At 38.7% G+C, this 24251-nt stretch overlaps 1 protein-coding gene across 2 annotated transcripts in view; it reads left to right on the forward strand.

The window, feature by feature from the left end:
- Nucleotides 1-24251, forward strand: part of CTNNA2 (catenin alpha 2) — a 1017322-nt gene that overhangs the window by 896730 nt on the left and 96341 nt on the right. For both annotated transcript variants that reach the window (XM_024766408.1, XM_024766409.1), the window contains exons 9-11: nt 14588-14680; nt 15274-15430; nt 21470-21670. In XM_024766408.1, the coding sequence (XP_024622176.1) occupies nt 14588-14680; nt 15274-15430; nt 21470-21670 (451 nt within the window). The remainder of the gene's footprint in view (nt 1-14587; nt 14681-15273; nt 15431-21469; nt 21671-24251) is intronic.

A 24251-nucleotide genomic window follows, 5' to 3' on the forward strand; every position in this document is an offset into this window, starting at 1 on the left:
CGCCCCAAAAAAAAAAAAAAAAAAAAAAAAAAACAAGCCATTGGCTACATTTGACCCATGGGCATAGATTGTTACTCATATTTCATCACTAAATATTGCCAATGAAAAAATGTACACCTATATATCCATATGTATAATATATTCTACTGTGAGATATAGGTATTAAGCTCTCCAAAAGTTAGAAATTTCCCTAGGCTTCAGGGAATGTTAAAACAATAATCATAACTATCGCTTACTTAACTAAGAGCATTTTCATAGATGAAAAGACCCAAATATCTTCATAGCTCTCTCCTTTTCTCTATGTGTACACACACAATATTATTGGTGTTTCCACAATGAGTATGTTTGCTAAACCTGGATCCCATGGGGAAAAAAAATGTGGAGCCTATTTGAGGCAAAAGGCCACAGTTAGGTAAACAGCTATCCTGGAAAGCACACAGCTAAACAGAAACAAGATGCATAGAATTCCCTCATGACTTGTTTTTCTCTGGGACTATTTGTCAGAAGGCTGTCTTTATTACATAGCAGATTAAAGGTCAGGCTGACTGGCCATTCACCCAGATGACTGATTCAGCTGGGGAAAAAGGTGACCCACTGAGGATGACAGCAAAAACAGTTCTCTTGTAGAAAGTTGCTAAGCTGAGGCACACGTGAAGGGCATTGTGGGGCTCAACCTATTCCTTCGAGCATTGGTTATGACCATGACCTTGGCTGGGAGCTGACATGCACTTTTGCAAGCACAGCTGCTCCTTCCATCTAGATGTGGCTATGGTCTCCCGGGGGTGTGCAGATGAAACCAGGATGCATCTGGGGTCCAAGCCTGGCCATGGTGCTGGACTGTGATGGCAGCATCTGTTGCCCAACAAGGTGGAGGTGGTTTCTTGAAGGTCACCTTGGAAGACACGGGACTCCATGTGGCAGGGCCCTTTCAGAGATGGTTCCCAGATCACATGAAATAACTCTGCTGCTTACCCTCTGGCACAGCTCTGCCCTATTATCTGGCATCATAGAAATGTGTTCGATTTCAAAGCTGAGCAAAACACTGGTATGTTTGCAAGTATTGGTGGGGCTTGTGGCCCATAGAAGGAAGGGGATGCAGGGCACTCCACAAGGGACTGTCCACCTTGGGGGAGACTTGTAAAAGCTTTGGTTATCAATGGAATCAAAAGGTTTTGGCTGTGTGTGTGTCACACAGGACAGAGGTAAGAAAATGCTCTCATAGCTGCAGTTATGATGCTTTCACTTTTGAAGGAGAGTGTATCCACTGGGTTGATGATGTTGGATAGCCAGGAAAAAGTTTTCATAGGTGTTGTTATACAAAGGAGAACTTGAAGCAGGTATCAGGAACCAGAGTATGAAGGCAGGTAAAGAAAGTAGAACAAGGATGAGTGTAAACACATGGAAGGGGAAGAGGGGTTTGGAGACTATCAGAGCATGCTGCTACACGTGGATGGCTTTGTCTACATTGTTGAATGAGCACGAGGTAGAGCTGACATTGAGAGCTCTCTGTCTTCTCCTCTGTGATGACTGAGGGACCTGGATTGCTACCTGGTTTGGGCAAGGAATGGGTGGGGAAAGCCTTGGAAAAGGGGAGCTCTGATCTGCACCCAAACAAGCTGGGACTTGGACACTAGGGGGAGAATTGAAGCTTCACCAGAGAACGTAGGGAAGAATGCAAAAACAGATCTGAACTGAAGAAAGGAAGAGCTGGTAATGGAAGACACGTAAAATGGGGCAAGCAGATTTGAGGGACTGAGCCTAGAAAGATCCCGGGAGGCAATGAAAATGGGAGGAAGAAGAATTTTTATAGATGCTTGAGGGCTGGGAAGGAGCTGATAAGGGTATGTGGCTGGTTTGAAGGTCATTTCTTCAGTCTTTTTCCTTGTGTAGCCTAGGGTCAGAGTCAGATCATCTCCCCCACCCCCATACATATTACTCTAGTCTACCTGGGAGCTCTCTGAAGTTGTAAAAACGGTTTCTGGGGTTTCTCCTCCAGACAACGGTCCATTGCAGTGACCAAGCACAGGTTTCTGCCAAGGAGCCCCCGGGAGGACCAGTACCTTCCGTTAGATATACCTGACTGGGCTACCTGTGCACACTGGTGAAGCCCAGGGTGAAGACTCGCAAGGTGTTAGGTGGAGAAGTAGTGAAAGATGAAGTTGATATTCAAGGAGAATATAAGTGTAGATGAGAGACTGCAAAATTGATCATCTCGGTTAGTTCAAAGAAGCCCAGAGAGTGGAGAGTGGTCCTCTAGCTTCAGGAAGGGGTGATTGATGGGCTATACTGGGACGTAAGACACATGGCATTACAGACTCATATTTGCTTCTTTTGACTCTATTCACCAGCAAACTTAGCATGGGTAGTGGAGAACATCCTAGAAGTCATTCTGGGTGTCTGTTCCCCTCTCTTTCCAACCTCCTGTCCTCCTTTTACTTTTATTTTATTATTATTTTTGTCTCAGAACTTAACACTGTTAAATAGACCTGGGAGGTGCATGTGTTTTTATAGGCTATGGATATGTGCCCCTTCCTGACCTACTTAATTTTGTTGATGGCACTTGTGCCATAAATACCACAGTATGATAGCTTTCCCATTTCCTGCTATGAAGTTGCTTTGGCATATTTGACAGGTCTAATAAAACTGACCGTTCTTTTCTGCCCAGGTTTTCACCTAAACTAGGACTTTGCAATCTTTTTTTTCGTAAAGGGCTAGATAGTAAATATTCTTGGCTTGTGGGTCCTGTGGTCTCTATCATAAATACTCAACTCTCCCCTCGTAGTTCAAAAGCAGTCATAGACAATATATAAGTGAATAGGCAGAGATGTGTTACAGTAAGACTTTATTTACAAAAACAGGTGGTCAGAGGAAGAAAAGACAGAAGAAATTTTAGATAAAGATGACAGAGCTTACAGAAAACTCCCTACCCTTAAATATTTCCCCAACAGCTTACCTGGGGAGCCTGAAGTTTCTACACTGTATATTTTTCCTTCAAGTTCTTCAAGACTTGGGAATATCTTAATTGGGTTAAGGTGTTATGTTAGGAGGGATAGATTAGAGAATATTTTCCTAGGAGGAGAAAATACTACTTTAGTGAATACTGTGATCAGTTAGCATCCTTTGTTGGGTTAACAGTGATAAGAGGGTATAGGACTCAATAGAGGTAAGTGCAGGCAGGGGCAGGAGATAAGAAAACATCCAGGATAGGGAGGCTGCCCTGGAACCACATTCATACCTGTTGTGTGTGAAATCTTGTACAGGGAACCAGAGGGGCCACGAGGATGAATAAAACACAACCATTATTCTCAAGGAGGTTGAAATTGAATTGAAGATGTACAATATCTATGTGTATCTGCATAGTTAATTCTGTATGTACCCATCCATCCATCTGCACATACAACAAGTAATGAATTAAACAACAGTCTGCGGAAAGTAGCCACCAGTAAGGCAGGTAGTAAGCTTGAAAAGGTTTAGAAGAGAGATCTATTTTTATTGGCCAGTATGAATGGGACGTCTTCATGGACTTGTGGACCTTGAACTGAACCTTGGCTGATTGCTAAGCATTTAATTGGTGGAGGCTCCTCCCCCCAAAGAAAACAAACCCTGGAGTATAAAGTGGGGGAAGTAGGGATTTCTATTTCCCTCATCAAGTTGGAATTCTGTGCAAAGAGGGCTGAAGTCACAGGTTCAGTATTGGTTAGGATACTTAGAGTCCTTCCTCCTCACTGTGGTTATGGCCTTGACTCCACCCCTCCACTTGTCATCTTGAAATGTCTAAGACCAGGCTACAGAGTGGCTGTACTCATTTATTATCTGGATCTTCTTCAAACCTTCCCTGGGTGTTTCAGTGCATCCCTTCTTCACTGCTAGAGCCAGAACCTGAAGCTCTGGCTCCATTCATAGGCAGCGGGGGATTCATCTCACATATATGAAGGTCAACATGTTTTATATGGAAATACGTTAAGATTTTATTTACTTACATGAGACTCTGAGAGACCAAATAGTAGTGGAGAGTACTAACTTAATTTCTCAGTAAATGGTTGGAGGAAACAAAATCCCAGAAGGTCTATAGTAATGAAAAGGGAATTACATTCATTGCATGATTTTAGATAACACATGCTAAGTCCCTCCTATCCTTTTCACACGACCACATTATTGATGAACAGGCATCAAGAAGGCATTAGGTGATGCTTTATTGCATTATTTTAAGCCACTGAGGTTTTTATATGTGAAGGGTATAGATTTATGCTGAGTGATTCAGTTACAAAGCAGGCACATCAATTTGTTCATGAATGTGAACTGGCGATTACCTTCATTAGAGTCACCGGGGCAGACTGATCACTTTAATTTGGGCAGAGGCATGCGAACAGTTATTGGCTAGTGGTGTGTGTGTACCTGAGAACACAGGCTGCTCAGCATCCCTGAGGAGCCCTAGGAATGCAGATTTGTGTCCTCACAGGTGTGTAAGTGCCAGCAAGGGTACAAAGACTGGTGGGATTAAGAAGAAACTGTTCCCCAGCGCCATGTGGCAAGATGTATAGGTTTCATTTGGTCTTAGCTTCTGAAAGCTGATTTGATGATAAACTGTGGAAAGGATGGCATGGAGGACATATACTTGCTTGCAACTCCAGATTGTAGAACTTGGGGCTCTCCTAGTTTGTATGACTAGTTTATGACAAGTTGAATGGTGTTCTACTTTATACTGCATAAAGGCAATTTGTGGGATTTAATAAATTCAAAAAATTAGAATTGAGTACCCGTGATCCCAGCTATGTACTAGGTGTAGTGAAGGCCTCTGTCCTGCAAGAATTCACAGTCTAGCTGGGAAAATGAAGTGACTTTTTAAGCAATCCCGACTTATACTTGTGGTTTGTAGAATGAAGGCTGGAAAGGCATTCAGATGAGGAGGTGTCCGAGAAGGCAAGGAGAAACAGTGTCCAGGAGTGTAGAGCTAATGCTGGTGACACTGGAGAGTTAATAAATCATGCCTTGCTGGGGACCTTTCAGCAAGCACATGGCCATATGTAAACAAGCGCCGTAACATTTTCCCTAACCCAGAAAGTCCACTTCTGACAGAAGCGAAAACTGGATGCCTAAAGATGTATGTTACTCTGTTTTTAGTAACAGCAAACATTGGAGAGTCCTTTAACTGTCTGGCAACAGGGAATTGACTTGCCAAATAATAAAGCGAAAACATTTGGTAATTTTATTCGGTTATAAAAATTGACTACAAGTATACAGACACTGGAAATATTTGTAATATAAGAGATTAAGCAGTAACGAAAGGGTACATACTGAGATTGTAACTTTATAAAAATTGTAACTGAAGGATGCAATAATCACACATAAAATTGACCTCCCTTTATTCTCTGTCACTGCCTCCATTTTATTTCCTTTGTAGTAATCTTCATGATGTGAACTATAAAAATGCATTTACTTGTCTGATTTAAATATAAGCTTCTCTAAGGAATATAAATCATGCTTAACTTGATCTCCTCTGTATCTTCACTATATGGTACATCTAAGGTACTCAATATTTGAATGGCTGAATGCATCAGTGATTGATATTATTAAAGTATTTATTTGATAGTGACCTTTAAATAAAATGCACAGTATGAAAATAATATCTCTCAAATCCTTGCTGGGTACTGGGTTAATAACTGTAACCATTTTCATTTCAACCTTATCACCAGTATGTTTGTTTGTTTGTTTCTATCAGCATTTTTTTTTATAGTAGGTCATTGTTGGTTATCTATTTTAAATATAACAGTGTGTCCATGTTAATCCCAAACTCCCAGTCTATCCCTCCACACCATTCCCCCGGTAACCATAAACTCATTCTCTAAGTCCATGAGTCTGTTTCTCATACTAAGTGAAGTAAGTCAGACAGAGAAAGACAAATATCATATGCTACTGCTTATATGCAGACTCTAAAAATGATACAAATAAAATTATTTACAAAACAGAAGAATTTTTAATTGAAATATAGTTACTATACAATATTATATAAGTTACAGGTGTACAATATAGTGATTCACAATTTTCAAAAGTTATACTTCATTTATAGTTATTATAAAATACTGGCTATATTTCCTGTGTTATACAATATATCCTTGTAGCTTATTTTATACCTAATAATGTGTACCTCTTACTCCCCCACCCCTATCTTGCTCTGCTTCCTCTTCCCTCTCCCCACTGGTAACCACTAGTTTGTTCTCTATACCTGTGAGTACCAGTTTGTGTTATCGTTGAAAAAATTGAGGCTCACAGAGGCAAAGCACCTTTCTTGGCTGGCAAGATGTAAACCCCAGGCTGCTTGCCTCCAGAGCCCAGCCTCTTGACCATCATATGATTTTTAAACATTAAAACATATAGAATAATCAAGAATGTCAGATGCTTCAGTGAGGTCCTCTAAAACAAAAGCAAGAAAAAGCGTTTCTCATTTTTTCCTCTCCTTCTGCATCTTCATGCTGCCCCAGCTGCCAACTTCTATTAAGCCATCCTTCCCTGATCAAATTATCCCTGTTGTCTAAGCCTCTTCAGTCCGTCAGAGCCTCAGTTACTGGTAATCAGGTTGATAAATTCATCTTGGTCTGAGGCAGCTACATTTTTTTTTTTTTTAACAAACATTAGCTCATTTTATTATCACCATAAGTAGCTACATTTTAAAAGGATTTCATAATATCTCAGAGTGAAAGAGAGACACTGTTGCAAACATTTTTGGGGGCAGCCAGACCTTTCGGGCTCTGCTCCAATCAAGCTGTGAAGGTGGTCACTAAATCTACTCCTATGTCCATCTCTGTGGAAGTTCTTTGTCTTCTTAAGGTTGAATTCCTTTGGCATAACGTCGGCTGCTTCTGTTTCGCCTCTCAGAGTTCAGGGAAGTGTATTGCTTTGTCTCTTACTGAATTAAAGAATTCTCCATCTGTAATATAGGAGGTATGTTTTGTAGAAACCTTGAAATTCTGTATCAGATAGGCATGTATATGTTAACATCATTTTGTGTCCTAATTGTATCAGTGCAGGTAACTGAATAAATCTTCAGATTGAGACCATAGCTCTCTTCATTGCTATGATCATCATAGAGAATAACATTTGCCCGGAATTCACGGCATCGTCTCTTGTCCTTATGGTTTCATATGATCTTGTGACTGTGGTGATTGAAAATTCCATAAATTCCCTTTTAATAGTAAATAAGTTCATTTTATCCTCAAATTTATGATGATAATGAAATATTAACATGAGAAGCAAGTGCTTTATAAATCTCTGAATTGCTATTCTGCTTTATTTCAATAGTGTGCTCTTCTTAAAACACCCATATGATACCTGAAGCTGTAAAAATTAGTGAAATGATAAAGTGGGGGTTGAATGCACTGAATATGTGCTGGTGTCTGGAACTGAAGAAAGCCGCAAATATTTAAGAATGTAATTTGATTTCCAGGACCAGAAAAGAAGAAAACATTCTTGTCTTTCTGATGTACCTCATATCACTTTGGAGTTAAATGCCTAAATACTATAGCTGAGATTTTTAATGTCTAATTAAGGAGCAGCCTTCCAGGTATTTTTGGCTATTCTTATAAGTGTTCAAACAAGACTATGGCATTACTGAGACAGAGCTACTTTCTGTCTGTGATGTCCACACAAAACCAAATTTTTCTTAAAGACAGATATCATAAAATATCAATTATATGTGGAATCTAAGAAATGATACAAATGAACTTACTTACAAAACAGAAACAGACGCACAGACATAGAAAACAAACTTACGGTTACCAAGGGGAAAGCTGGAGGTGGGGAGATAAATTAGGAGTTTGGGATTAACATATATACACTGCTATATATAAAATAGATAACCAACAAGGACCTACTGTGTATCAAAGGGAACCCTTCTCAATACTCCGTAATGACCTATATGGGAAAAGAATTTTAAAAGAGTGGATATATGTGTATGTATGGCTGATTCACTTTGCTATACAGCAGAAAGTAACACAACATTTTTTTTTTTTTTGAGGTGATATCTCATTGCGTTTTTTTTAACACTTTTATTGGAGTATAATTGCTTTACAATATTGTGTTAGTTTCTGCTGTATAAAAAAGTGAATCAGCTATATGCATACGTATATTCCCATATCCCCTCCCTCTTGCATCTCCCTCCCGCCCTCCTTATCCCACCCCTCTAGGTGGTTGCAAAGCACGAAGCTGATCTCCCATGAAATCAATCCTTTGTCAGTTGTCTTATTTGCAAATATTTTCTTCCATTCTGCGTGTTGTCTCTTTGTCTTTTTTATGGTTTCCTCTGCTGTGCAAAAGCTTTTAAGTTTCATAGGTCGCATTTGTTTATTTTTCTTTCCATTTCTCTAGGAAGTGAGTCAAAAAGGATCTTGCTGTGATTTATGTCATAGAGTGTTCTTCCTGTTTTCCTCTAAGAGTTTTATTATGTCTGGCCTTACATTTAGGTCTTTAATCCATTTTGAGTTTATTTTTGTGTATGGTGTTAGGAAGTGTTCTAATTTCGTTCTTTTACATGTAAGCTGTACAATTTTCCCAGCACACCTATTGAAGAGGCTGTCTTTTCTCCCTTGTATACTCTTGCTTCCTTTATCAAAGATAAGGTGACCATATGTGTGTGGGTTTATCTATGGGCTTTCTATCCTGTTCCATTGATCTATGTTTCTGTTTTTGTGCCAGTACAATAGTTTCTTGATTACTGTAGCTTTGTAGTATATTCTGAAGTTCAGGAGCCTGAATACTCCAGCTCTGTTTTTCTTTTTCAAGATTGTTTTGGCTATTCAGGGTCTTTTGTGTTTCCATACAAATTGTGAAATTTTTTTGTTCAAGTTCTGTGAAAAATGCCATTGATAGTTTGATAGGGATTGCATTGAATCTGTAGATTGCTTTGGGTCATATAGTCATTTTCACAATGTTGTTTTTTCCAATCCAAGAAAACGGTATATCTTTCCATCCATTTGTATCATCTTTAATTTCTTTTTTTTTTAAAAAAAACATCTTTATTGGGGTATAATTGCTTTACAATGGTGTGTTAGTTTCTGCTTTATAACAAAGTGAATCAGTTATACATATACATATGTTCCCATATGTCTTCCCTCTTGCGTCTCCCTCCCTCCCACTCTCCCTATCCCATCCCTCCAGGCTGTCACAAAGCACCGAGCTAATATCCCTGTGCCTTGCGGCTGCTTCCCCCTAGCTATCTACCTAAACACATTTTAAATCAACTATACTCCAATAATTTTTTTTAAAAAATAAAAAATAATAAAAACCAAAATAAAATAGGTCAACAGCAAGGAACAAAAAACAAATTTGATAGCTACAGTGTTCTGTTCATGAGGAACTTCGAGCTGTGGGTGTTTTTTGGTACATGTGTTTGATTGAAAACATCTTGCATTTTTAAAAATTACAATGTATTTTTATGAGGACTCCACACATTCTTGATTTTGTCACTTTTATCTCTGCCATCAGTGTCCCTGGAATATCTCTTATCTGTTCTTGGTCAGCTAAGGTGATGATTAAAGTGTTCAGGAATGGATGCCAATCATACAGATTCGGTTTAAGGAGCAAGTTCCTTTCTTAGGAGAATCAGCATCAGCTCTCCCTGATAGTTTATTGTCTTTCTAAAACTGCTAATGATATTATTGTTTGATTTATCTATTTACCCAGTGTGCCTCCAGAAGAGTAAAAAATATCATAGTCTTTGAGCATCCAGAAAATTGCTCTAATCAGGCAATCAGAAAAGCATTATAAGATGGATATCTTACCTCTTCATGATGTGTTTACTTGATTCCCAGCCAGGAGTACTGATCATTTCTTTTTTGAACCCTTAAAGCTCTTATAGTCAGCAGCATACAACTTAGCTAAGGCTGCTAAGCTTCCTTCTTTCCCCCAAGATAACCAGTTTTTAAGGCACCTAAGTCAAGGATAGAAGACTTGGCCCAGTCTTTTTAGCTTTTACTTCCCCAAATCCATTATGCTCTCAGAAGTCATGGAGGAGGGTTCCCTTTCCTGAGAGAGTCTTGGGAAATTTAGTGCAATTAGCTCACCAAGGAGCTATGCCACATTTACTCATGGCCTAGTCACTTTCAGAAATCATAAATCAATCTAAATAGCCCAACATTTAATAGTTAATGATAGACTTTATTGTTTTTTGAGCCCCCAGGAAGGCAATTGACTCTTGTTGCCTGAGCTAAGTTGTAAACAATTCAAGAGTGGAGAAAGCAGAGGCCAGCCCCAGCCTGTAAATGTTACCTATTTAGTTGATTCAAGCAGGTTTCAAAATTCTAGTAAATATAATCATATCACTCAATTTTGGTTTGCAGTCTCATAACACTGATCTATTAATGGTATATTGTTCATTTTTTTACTCCAATTAATTTTTTTCTAATGTCTCATGATTCTATTCTCCTATTCTCTTCCCCTCCTCCCCCCCCTTAGGAAGACTATCATGCCAAATTTTTTTTTAAAAGGAGAAAATATTGTGATTTGAAACATAGGACATTTTATTTCACCAAAGAGTTTCTGATATCATAACATAAGAGCTGTAGTTAAAGAACAGGTAGTTGAAATCAATCAGTAAGTACCTACTGTGTGCAGTAGCCTTGTACTGGTGTTGAAATATTCACTGGCATTTCAAGCTGCATTTTTGATTAGGAGCTGCCTCAAGACTGAAACTTAGTGTTTGCTGCCAGAGTTCTCAAAATCACAATATATAAAACCATGTTCAGAGTCACCATGACGTCAATGAGTCCAGTGAGAAACACAAAGGCAAGCCAAAGGAAAACAAGGAAGATAGGAATTTGGATTGTGTCCATGACCAGTTTAAAATACAGAAGCTTGCCTTTGGAGATAGTGAAATCCTTAGCATCGTGTTGGAAATATTTTCAGAATGTTGTAGAATATAACACAAGGTAAATGAAATTCTGATTTTAAGTAGACTTAAACAGCAGGAGTACATTTCAGAGTGGAGGTTGCCAGGCTTTAGGATTTATAAATCAGTAAATTAAAGAGAATAAGTAATTGAAGAACTATTGGGAGTTGTCACTTCTTTATTTTTGCTAAGTGTTGCTAGCACTATTCCCCTACTCTGATTCTGTTGCGCAATGAAGTGCCCACACTAGATCTGAGCCATAATAGAGTTTATTAAACAAAGGATGAAGAAACATTTCAAAGGATACAAAAAAAATTTTGGTTGTTTGTTTTTTATCACAATGTGGAAGTTACTGGTTGGCATCTCCCTCACACAAGAGCCCAGTTCTTCTCAGCCCCATCATTCCCAGGGACCTGCCTGGGGACCTGCCACCAGCATGTGCAGGAGACTGTGTGGTCTGGAGAGCCACCTCTGTGTCTTATACAAGCCATTACAGTATTCCCTTCTGTACTTAGGCTGACACTCTTCTGCTGTCTGCAAGCCTTACCTCTAAACCATACTCAGGCTTCTCCCTGACTTATACTAGGCTCCCTTGAGACTCATACAAGTGCAAGAAAGTATTTTATCAGAGCTGGTGATATAATAGATTGTAGTTACTGCATTAAAAAAAAACACTTTTATTATGGAAAATTTCAAGCATATCTTAAAGTAGAGCCTGTATAATGAACCATCATACAGTATCACACAGCTTCGACCATTCTGAACTAATAGCCAGTCATTTTTTCTATACCTCCACCCATTTCCCCTACCCTAAATAACTGTGAAGCAAATCCCAAACATATAATTTCATCCATAAGCATCTCGATATATATATGTGTGTGTGTGTGTGTGTGTGTGTGTGTGTGTGTGTGTGTGTGTGTGTATGGCTATGGACACTTAACTGAAGTATTACTAAGGTATTTTAAAACATTACATAAAAAAACATATATAAAAGCTATAGACACTTTAAATAAAATAACTGAATTATTACTAGGGTATTTTAAACATTAACCCCTTAATATCATCAAATATTTAGTGAATTTTAAATTTCTTTCATTGTTTTACAATGTACATATATATAAAAATTCATTTAAATATTTATGGATATTTATATAATGGTTTATTTGTCTGTTCAGGATCTATAAAGGTCTGACTTTTTTCTACTAGTTATCACCATCAGGATTTTCATGATGGCATCCATGTGGTTTTATTTTACATGTCTGTCTCTTCGATTTCTGTAAATTGAGAATCGATCCTAAGGCTGATCATTTTCATGTTTTGTTGTTTTTGTTGTTGTTGTTGCTTTTGGCAAGAACGTTTCATAGGTAGTGTTCTGTCGTTCTATCAAAAGATACATAATATATGGTTCTCTTTCTTTTTCTTATTTATAAATATTTTTATGTCAACAGCCATTTAATACTTGGTCTAGAGCCTTTATCTCATTGAGAGTGCTGGTATTTTCTTACTTTTCATCTTACAAAGATGCAAGCAAATATTACCCAAGATCTGATTCCTGGAGCATTTTAAAGTTTTCATGTTGTTGTCCTTATATAGAGTCATATGCCAAACTCTTTAGCAGTTATTCACTGCAATGGAAAAGTGCGACCTCAAGTCTCTGTCACATACCAAGCAAGGATGATAAAAAGCAAACAAAACCATCATCTGAAATCATCATTTCATAAAATAAAAGGTTTTCAACAGCAGAAATGGGAAGAATTTAAGATTAAAAGACAGAATTTTAAATTAAATACATATATCTTTCTCAAAAATTCATCACACCATCCTGATTTCACACGCCACCATGGACAGGGGCCACTGCATTCTGGACTCAAACAATGGACTAGAATGTAAGAACTATTGTTTAGCTCCATGACGTTAGTAAACATCTGCTAGAAGGTAATGTGAAAATTTGTCCAGCCAAATTACAGGACTAGCAACTTTAAGAGTATCTTTAACTTATTATGTATTCCAAATCACTATATGCAATTTTCAAAAGCTATTAAAAGGTTACTCTTTAATTCATTAAACATGTATTGAGCACCAATTCTATGTCACATACTTATTCAGGTGTTTGGAATATAAAATACAGTAGAATACAAATATAACAAAGATTAATAAAAAAGCAGAGTGGAGACAATATTGAAATTGAGAACCTGTGTTCTTGCTCTCCCTCCAAGGAGCCTCCTCATACCCCTGGGCATTTAGTATCCTATGAATGGGTATAAAAAGGCATGTTTGTCTTTCTCTTTGAAAACTAAGTTACATAGTGAAAATTATCTGAAGAATCAAAGGTAAACTATAAAATATAAGAAACTACATGATAACTTTTGGAATTAAATCTGTGGTTTCTCATAGTATATATTCTCACTGTAATAGACTTAATATGTTCTTTCTTAAAAGCTTCAAAATGGGATTCTTTGCACTAATGATTTATTGAGGTCATCTTTGAAAGTATCCCTAGTATCACCATCTATCCATCTCCTTTTGCTGATAAGGAAACAATCCTTATCACAAATGTGACATGACTTACAGAATGGGTTAGTGGTTGAGCCTCCTCATCTCCAGCTCTGTGCTGCTCTCTCTGTTCCACACTAAGGTTTCTTTCACATGAGGAACTATACACATATGCAGTGCATTTGAATCTCCCAGAGCATTAAGGCATAGTAGGGAGGCAGTCTTGTTTTGGAGAGCAGAAGTGAACAAAAAAGTGATACAAAAAGTCAGGTGGCCACAGGGCTCCTAGGGATTCTCTCTTCTAATCATGTACTCTACTTGCCTTACTGCTCCTAGCCCTGGAAGCCCTTCTCTTCTCCTTTGCCCTTTCTAAACCCCATCCTCCTGTCCTCTTGACATCAGCTTGGTGGGACTGATCAGTGTTTTGATTATAACTTTGTGTGCTGTTGACCTTGGCCAATTAGGCTGGCCTTGTATTACCAATTCTCACTCCTTGAAGAGAAGGAATAACATTGAAATGCTTGACCTGGGAACTTGAATTCAGTTCAGCTGTTTTGGCTGGTATAATATGTTTTAAAAATCAAATTTGAATACCTTTATAGTGGACTTGCACGTCCTCATTGGCTGCACACTCCCCCCCACTGCCTACTGGATTACACCAGGCTTTTCTACACACTTTTCAGAACTGCTTGGCCCCTGAAAGCATTGAGTTGACTACTGGTGGACTGACATCTTCCTGAGAGACTATGACAGGAAGATCTTGGGTTCTTTGGGGTAACAGACACTAATTTTCAGTTTACTATGGGTCTCTTTAAAATCAAAAGCATTGCCTATGGCATCTCTCTCACTGGTCAGACTTTAGTACTGATGTGGCCAAAATCACAATGTTTTGCATTCAATAATGAGTCTTAGGGAGTTCAAGTGAGAGTGTAGATGGAGGGGGAAAGAGTTCAGAAGAACCCAGTTAAAATACATTATTGTGTGTGCTCAAGAATCTTGAAGCAATGATTTGTTATTAACACCTTGCTTTTCTGATAGAAATGCCTACAGACAGAAGACTTAGTAATATTTGGTTTAATACAGAAGGGTCCCTTCATCTCATTTCTGAAAGGATTCTCCTGGATGTGGCGCTCTCCAGGGAAGGTACAAGGTCATGCAACAGTGTATTTTCCCTTGGTCCCAACATCATTTTCATTCAAATCCTCTTCAATACAGGTTGCCAATTTGGCCTGTTCCATCTCCAACAATGAAGAAGGGGTGAAATTAGTTCGGATGGCAGCCACCCAGATTGACAGCCTGTGTCCCCAGGTAAGCCTCATTTACTTTGTTTCCAAAGCCTGATATTTCAGATCTTCTACGCTCCAGCCCTCATGTCACTCATTTCCTTGCCTTGCCCTCTTTCCTCTCACTGGAAAGTGCTACCCAACATTCATGGGCCATTTCAGGTTCTGCCTTTCTCAAAAAGAACTTCAAACTATTCCAGTCTCTTCAGAATTATTGTGGCGATTATTCTCTTTTCCACTCCTATTGACTTTCTTCTATTTGTCTTGGACTGTTATTTCAATGCTCCGTATCTATTTACCTTTAGTGTCTCAACCACTAAATTGTATGCTTGCGCATGTAGAACAAAACTTCTATTTCTGCCACATCTGTGCTAAGTAGGCTTTGTCCAGTAAGCACTTTTTGAAACCTATATCTTACAAAAAGAAGAAAAGCAAACAAAAATTATTAGTAGTTGATAACCTACTTTAAGTTTCATGTTTTGATTGTCCTTCCAAACACTGGGAACCCACTTATCTGTGGAAGCTGCAGGGTCCAGGATTTCAACATGATCTTTGACCTGCTTGTTCCTCTTTCAAAGAGTGTGGTCAATATGTCCCTGGATTGTTTCTAACAAATAGGTCATCAATGCTGCTCTCACACTGGCTGCCCGGCCACAGAGCAAAGTTGCTCAGGACAATATGGATGTCTTCAAAGACCAGTGGGAAAAGCAGGTCCGAGTGCTGACAGAGGCTGTGGATGACATCACCTCAGTGGATGACTTCCTTTCTGTCTCAGGTAATCACAAACGGGCCCCTTACAAGGCAGCCGAAGGAAGAGAACAAGATGAGATGAGGAATATGTTTCAAATGTCATGGGTCTGTGTTTCAAGTGCTCTCCTTGGCCCTTTGAGCTGTCAATCATCTCTGCAACTGTAATTGTAACACCCTCTTGAAAATTCTTCTCTGCTGTGCACATTATTTCAAGACACTGAGCCAAAGCATTTGGGGAGAAAACACAAATTTCTGATCAAGATATTAGAAACCTGAACAGATTATTTAAGTAGAGTTAGCCTCCTTTTTACTTCCTGGAGTTTTTAAAATAGGATGGCCTTTGATGCATTTGACATCCATCTAAAAAAGGGTATGGGTTATGAGACTGGTTATGTTTAAAAATCAAAAAAACAATGAGTTATCCCAATTTGGCTGCGTTAAGGTTTTTTCCCTCAATAAGTGAAGTTACCCAGGTTTGTGATAAGCTGGGAAGAAATGTTAGCCACAGAATGAGCCCATTAGAAGGTACTTGGGAGCTATTGAGGCTTTGAGCACTTGACCATGAGGTTGTGGAAAGAAGTGAGAGAAAGTAACTAGTCATCACTGGAAATTGTAACTTTCTTCTTTGTAAATGAAGCCAGACTGAAGGATGTTGGCACATTTGAGTAACCATGTAATCAATTTGACCTTTAACGGGGCTCATCAATGCTGTTTCAAATTTGGCTACCGCCAGCTAATGGGCCTTTTTCCAAACACATTTGACTAAACACACTTGACCCAATTCACCTGGAAAAGTCTCTATGGGAGGCATGGGGGAGGATTGCGAGGCATTAAAATAACCAAGTGACGCTTGAAAATTCAAATTGACCAGGTGTTGACTCTACCCACAGGCATATGGGACTCACACCTGACAGCTCAGGTGTGCCCTAGCCTTGACCAGGACTTACTGGGGTCTGAGAGGGAGGGGTTGCAGCACAGCTGGTGGGATCCAGAGAGACAGGGCCTCTGACTGCAACAGTGTGGAAGGGATTTCTGCAGGAGGCTTAGTGTATTTAGAAACTTTTCTCTAGTTGCAGTCTTTCCTTTCACCAAGAAACTGACAATGAATTTCCCACTGGGGGCTTGTGTTTAAAGCTTGTCTGAGAACAGCATAGTTGAATCTGTAGATCTGATGGATGATGGAAAAGCCAACTTTGAAATCATGGAGGGCAGGGCAAAGGAGATGGGAAAAATGAGTGAACACGTGCTCAGTATCTATAATTTGTCTGACTTTCTGCTATTTGGTTTAATTCACACCAAAGTTTTATAAGATAGGCATCACTATTCTGAGCCTTCCTTTGAGAAAAGTAAGGCACTGAGAGGTAGGTAACTTGGAAGAGGTATAATTAAAATCCAGATATCCTCTTTCCAGAATCTATATAGTTCTCAGTAAGTCTAGATAGAAGGGAATTTGCCTTTGATGTTTCCAGTTTTCATTGCAGCTCCTTCCCCACCCCCTCAAACCTCGCCATCCCCTCTGGTACCACCATTCCACTCTCTCTTCCCTCTTGGAAACCTGTCTTATTCTTCATTCCCAAAGTGCTTTGTTTTTGATGACTTGTCAAAGCAACTATTCATTTAAACATACCCATATCCAGGGGTTGGCTGATAAAGAACTCAATGTGTTGCCATTCCTGGGATTTTTGCTTCACTGATGCGTGAGTCCTAACAACATAAAAGATATGCAAAAAATGTATCTTTCATAAGGTTCTTAGAAATTGTTTGGATAGACATATTGGGGATTTGAGTGGTGGGGAACAGAAGGACGGACACCAGGACTGAGCATTTTTCTTGTATCTAGTCAGTCTTTGCCAAGATGACGATAGGGGTCCCCAAAAGGGGCAGGGGGACTCTCCAACCAGCCTCAGATCTCACACAGCAATCCTAACAGCACCTGGAAATCTTATGCTATTCCCCTTCTATCTACAACTGAATAGAAAATATCCATATACTACCTTTTTCAAAGAGGAATCATTTCAGAACTTAAAGCTTTCCCAACTTCTCCTTTTCTTTAAATGCATATATGAAAATTTCTGAGGGTAGAGAAAAGCAAGTTTAGGAGGTCTTATCTCAGACTGTTTCAGTAGTGCAAAGCTTTTCTTAATTTTCTTCCACTGGATATGCCTCTCTGCCACCTTTCTCCCTGCCATTCCTTTGTGCATCTCATTATTACCAGCAACAAGAAAAGGCTTTGGCTCCCGCTGATAACACTGTGCAGTCCAACCCCAGTGGTACAAGCGCCGTGGCATGCCATGACAGGAAAATGAACAGGCACTGTCAGGGAGCCAGCCTTGGCAGGACCTGCTAGAGCATGCCTTTGGACTTGACAATCGGAGGCGGCAGGCACCTTTCCATAGATGGGCTTGACAAATAATGACACAGGGCCACTCTGTCCTGCTAGTAGACTGTAGATACAGCCCGATAGTTGGGGAAACTACTTCTCATCTCCTCTCCGAGCTGGAGCCAAAACATTTGCATCAGTAAATTGCAAGGTTGGCCCAGGAGATATTTTGAAATGGCATTAATGACACTTTATGTATCAGTTTCTTCTTAAGGGAATATCTATTCTGGCAGGAAACTCTATTTTGAAAACAACAACAGAAAGGATTTTTTTTAAGGGATAGTTTTGTTTTGCTTTCTTTCCTTTTTTTTTTTTTTTTTTTTTCATGCTACCTGAACTTGTGTGTCTGAGTGCTTAATTTGTCCATATGAAAAGCAGCAAGTTTGGGGAGCTACTAACATTACAGGAGCAAAACCAATTTTCAGATGTAGTCTGGGCTTATAGAAAAAAATGAAATGGCTGTATTAGAACACTTAAACTTTTCCCACTGGGCAAAAACTAAAATTTTTAATAGTGTCTTAAAATGAGCATCCTGGCATTAATCACATAACAGTTGAATTCTTGGGTTTGGCTCACAAAATAGCAGGCATCTAAGATCTGAAAAAGCTGTTAACTCAATCCCATAATGTCTAAAAGTTTTGTTTTGTTTTGTTTGCCTTTTTCTCTTTTATTTGTTTGGGTTTTTTTTTGACTCCAGGGTCTTGAGTTTGTTTCATTAAAAAATTCACAGACTGAACTTTGCTTTTGAATTTAGAAACTATAGCTTTAAAGCTTATAATAATCAGGTAGTTTGATCATCTGTGATTTTTTAGCAAGATTATATCTTTCCTGAAATTGTAAGGTTGCAAAAATTCAAGGAAGTTTACCACAAGATACGTTGCAGTCAAATGTTTTATGATGTTTAAAAACCATGCTTTACATCCAGGCATCCAAATTACCTAAGGGGTTTATCCCAGCAATGTAATCATCTCTGGAATACAGGTGCTTTTTATTATTACTTTCTCTTCTATGTTATTTTCTAGTTGGAACAGCATTCCTCTATCTCCTTACTTAATGAATTCTTTCTCCTGAAAATACCTTAGGATAAAAATATATAATTGATTGTCCCTCTTCAATGGACATGTTTATTCAGGATTTCTTCTTTGATTGCCTGCTCTAAGGCGCTGTCAGGTATGAAAATATGAGTTAAGTGTGGATTCTGCCTTTGAATAATTCACTGCCCTTTTTGATAGATACTAGACCAGAGTAATTCCAAACTTGTAAACCCCAGACCTGATGGTGTAGGGACTAGGGGTGGAGAAGTTATTACAAAGGGTCCAGGGAAACCATATATAGACCAAGTGTCATCTTTTGATTAAATAATATGTCTACAAGAACAATATAGTTCTTTTCAAGTGCATTATTGGTACTTAGATTAATAAAGTACAAATTTATTTTAAAACAGTCTTTATCATAGTGGCTTTTACATATATATCATCCACTGGTATAACTACTATCATGAGGGAATTGTAATTCATTTTTTTTATAAAAGGGGTACCTCTAATTGGGTAAAGTTGGGAAATGCAGAGTAAACTATCTCAACATTTCATAAAAAGAGTTGATTAAGAAAACTGAGTCAGTTAGTAAACTGAAAATTAGTAAAATTAATATTTTATTCACACATGATTAATGTGACTAACCATTGAACAAATTAATTGGCAATTCAATTAAAAGCAATGCTGTTGCTATGATGGCCTCCTTCAATTAATGTATACAGTTGACCCTTGAAAAACTTGAGGGTGTGGGGCACCGACCTTCCCTCCACACAGCTGAAAATCTGGGCATAACTTTACAGTGAGCCCTATAGATGGGAAGTTCCGCATCTGTGGATCCAAACAACCTCGGCTCTGTGGTACTGTAGTATTTACTACTGAAATAAATCCATGTATAAGTGGACCTGCACTGTTCAAACCTCTGTTGTTCAAGGGTCAACTGTAGTTATACCTATGAAAGCATATTCTTTTTCTTGCCTCCTAATTAAATTAGTTGCATATTTTAGTTTGGAAATAGATTTTAAAAACTATCATTTCATTTTAGGATATTAGGTCATGAATGGACTTCTTACATTTTAAATTTTGTTAATTCCAGATACATTAGTATCTAATGTAATTGAAAGATTCCTCTGTTTTGCATTCAATTCCATCTTTAAACTATGCACAGAAAAATGGTAGGTATGCTTATTCTTACATTATGTTATTCAAAGAAAATGCCTGTTTTTTTGTTTGTTTGTTTGTTTTTCCGGGACGCGGTCCTCTCACTGTTTTGGCCTCTCCCGTTGTGGAGCACAGGCTCCAGACGCGCAGGCTCAGTGGCCATGGCTCACGGACCTAGCCGCTCCGCGGCATGTGGGATCTTCCCAGACCGGGGCACGAGCCCGTGTCCCCTGCATTGACAGGCGGACTCTCAACCACTGTGCCCCCAGGGAAGCCCGAAAATGCCTGTTTTTGACATGAACACCCTCGCAGTTGCCCATTTTCAGGGACCACGACATATTTTAATTGTCTGGAGGAATCCAGCAGGGCAGTAAGAGAGACCTATTTGAATCAAACTTCTGTATTTAAAATCCTGTGCCAAGTTTCATTTGAGTAAACCTTTTTTTTAAAGGTGTCCTTTTAGGTGAGTTTGAATGATCCAATCCAAGATCTCATAAAGAGTTGGTTTCAGAAGTTCCTTAATCAAAATGAAAGCCTTTAAGTCTCTATTTTCACAACTGTCTTTCTCGTTCTCTCAGGAAAATATCAGCATTCAGAGTACTAAACTTTTTGAACATTTCCTTAGAATGCTGTTTCTAAAGAATGTTCAAGGAACATAATAACAGATCTCACATTGGACATGGAAAATACAAAATTTCGCACTTACAAAACTGTAAGGGACCAGACTGCATGTTTTTTCTAGGCTGGTAGAGAGAAAAATCTCTCATCCTGCCTGCTTGGATTCTGCTTTGGACAATGATGGAGAGTGATCCCTGACCCTGACTCCAATCTGAGGGAACCAGCCACAGACTGGATTGTATTACAGTTGTGGGGAACTCTGTGATCCTCTTCACCTGATCAGTTTCCATTGCGTATACGTTATGCATGACACAACATTGGAAGACTGATGGGGTGATATTTGTTCATTTTAAAGTCTCCCTTAAATGTTTCCTCAATAAAAACATGATCCAACCCAAAGTGCAACTCTGGACATGTCTAGAAACGTTGCTGCTTGGTGACTTCTTGTTCGCTGCCACTACCACTCTTAAAAGACCTTTTCACCCAATAAATCTTAAACACTGAAACAAAGAAAGAGATATTTTTAAAGTTGGTGGTTCTCAAAGTGTGGTCACCAAACCAGCAACAGTACCATCACCTGGGAACTTGGTAGAAATGCAACTTCTTGGGCCCGACCCCAGACCTAGTGAATCAGAAACCCTGAGAGAGACACCCAACAGTCTCTATGATGCTACAAATCCTCCAGTTGATGTTCAAGGTTGAGAACCACTATTGTAATTATAAACTATGTCCTTTAAATATAATTTCAATGTTATTAGGCATGTATTGAGATGTACAAGTTGATGGCTTGTGAGTTAATGAATCTATCTTCAATAGGTTTTTAAGTGTGTCAGTGGTATAAAATCATATAAATGTGTATGTGTCCTCTCCACAGAAAATCATATCTTGGAGGATGTAAACAAGTGTGTGATAGCCCTTCAAGAGGGGGATGTGGACACTCTGGACCGGACTGCAGGGGCTATCAGGGGCCGGGCAGCTCGAGTCATACACATCATCAATGCTGAGATGGAGAACTATGAAGCTGGGGTTTATACTGAGAAGGTGCTGGAAGCTACAAAATTGCTCTCTGAGACAGGTAACCATGGATATTAGGTTTGACGAAAATGTCAGCACCATGATTAATTTCCATACCTGAATCAATCTGTTTCATTGTTTCCCATAGGTCTTTCTGCTTCTAAATTACACATGATCATAAAAAGGGTGCTCTTTATTTCTTGAGTTTGAATTGGAATACTTTAGCAGAATAATAATGTATTGTTTTGCAGTATATACTACTCTACAGTTTTTATATATAAGCACTTGATTCTCACAAGGACCTTGTGAAGTAGGCAGATTTTTATTATCTCCCATTATGAATGTGAAAATGGAGTTTTGAACCAGTTAAGAAACTGGAAAAAGGTCACAAGTCTAGAAAATAGTGAATATGTGATTGGAACTTGGAATCTTGAACTTGAAAAACATTTCCCTGTCTATTTCTTGAGAAGATAAGGACAACCAGGGAAAAGCATAAAGGCTCTAGGTAGTACATGGACATGAAGTAATCAAAGGAGGTAGTGGTTACCGAAAAAGGGTCAGACTTTAATATATGTCCTGCTCCTCTAACAAAGGCTTGCATGCCCTCTTCCAGGGGCATGGGGCTGCCCACTGGGGAATCACGGTCGTGGTGAGACACAGTTACTTATGGGAGCCGGTCATAGCTCTCTGGTACACTGACACGGAAAAAAGACTTATTTCTACTGAGTTAGCACAACAACCCATAACTCTGGATAGTTGTGTCAAAGAGTAGCCTATTTTTAGTAGTTTTTGCTCTCGACTGGTGTCTCTTGGCTTCAGACCCTTTCTGAAGTCCCTTATGCCTTGTGTATTTGTATATATGGGGGAATGAGAGTAGAGAGAAAGTCCAGGGATGGAGAGAAGACAAATGGAATTAACTTTATATTGGATGGAGTTATGAATGGGTAATGAATTGGGTCCTCTGTATGTGTAGAAGGAACTTACCTCAGCACCAGTGGGAGTCTTCATGGGTCTATATATGGAATTTGGAACCCACTAGGCTTTTAAAAATAGACATATCTCTGAAAGGTCAGATATAGCAGTGTTCCAAGTTCTACATGATAAGACATGTTAGTAGAAACATGTTTCCTTCTACAGGGAAAAGGTTATTTACAAAGACTTCTGTAGCTATTTGTTAGTCTAGAATAGCATGGAAAAACAACAGATAAACAGACATTGGTTTCTCTCTGAAATATAAGCAGAAAAGGACTAGTGTAATATCACATAATAAAGAGCACATCTAGGTATCGTTGCTCTTGAGAATCCTCACAGACTTAGAATTACAAATAATAACAATAATAATACGATATATCCAAAATTCAAAAAGAGTCATGTGCCACAATGTTCATTGCAGCTCTATTTACAATAGCCAGGACATGGAAGCAACCTAAGTGTCCATCAATAGATGAATGGATAAAGAAGATGTGGCACATGTATGCAATGGACTATTACTCAACCATAAAAGGAAACAAAATTGAGTTATTTGTAGTGAGGTGTATAGGCCTAGATTCTCTCATACAGAGTGAAATAAGTCAGAAATAGAAAAAAAAAATACTGTATGCTAACATATATACATGGAATCTAAAAAAAAAAAAAAAATGGTTCTGACGAACCAAGGGGCAGGACAGGGATAAAGACACAGACGAAGAGAATAGACTTGAGGACACAGGAAGGGGGAAGGGTAAGCTGGGACGAAGTGAGAGAGTATCGTGGACATATATGCACTACCAAATGTAAAACAGATAGCTAGTGGGAAGCAGCTGCATAGCACAGGGAGATCAGCTGGGTGCTTTGTGATCACCTAGAGGAGTGGGATAGGGAGGGTGGGAGGGAGACACAAGAGGGAGGAGATACTGGGATATATGTATATGTATAGCTGGTTCACTTTGTTATAAAGCAGAAACTAACACACCATTGTAAAGCAATTATACTCCAATAAAGATGTTAAAAAAATAATATGATATATCCACATTGTAATTAGCTGAAATTCAGCACTATTTTTTTTTTTTCAAATAGGCTTGCCCTTTGCATTCAATAGAGTAACACAATGCAAGCCATATGGTATTTCTTTTCTCATTTGGAATAATTAGAAACAGTTATTTTACTCTCCAATTTAAGGACTTTTTTTTTCACCCTTAAGGAAACTCTGTCACATTTTTGGAGCTCTCAGTTCCTGGCCCATTACTTCGATTTTGTTACAAAGTCTCAGCTTCCTGTGGTATAGCTGACACATAGCAGCATTTCCTTGGATCTGACACTGAGTGAAGAGTGTCAGAAGTTTCAACTCATGACTGGTTGGAATGATTACTGCCGCAGATGACATGCAGAGCATATTGCCAACTTATAGGCGACTTTGTGCACACAAAGACTTCAGCGTTGTTCAAGAGACATTTTAGATTTCTTTCTTATTGAGCCTTGGGGTGCTTTAATAAATAGAAGGAGTGGTGCCCATTGGGTCAAAATCGACATAAAGGCAAGGGCAGTGTGCCTAGCTGATGGAAATATTTTAACATAATTTTCACCCAAAGTCTTGAAATGTAAATAATATTCTGGTTGAAGTTTTTTTAACTGAAAAAAAAAATCAATGAAACAGAGCAATCCAT

The sequence above is a fragment of the Neophocaena asiaeorientalis genome, unplaced genomic scaffold (assembly GCF_003031525.2).
Source record: "Neophocaena asiaeorientalis asiaeorientalis breed wild unplaced genomic scaffold, Neophocaena_asiaeorientalis_V1.1 scaffold255, whole genome shotgun sequence".
NCBI lineage: Eukaryota > Metazoa > Chordata > Mammalia > Artiodactyla > Phocoenidae > Neophocaena > Neophocaena asiaeorientalis.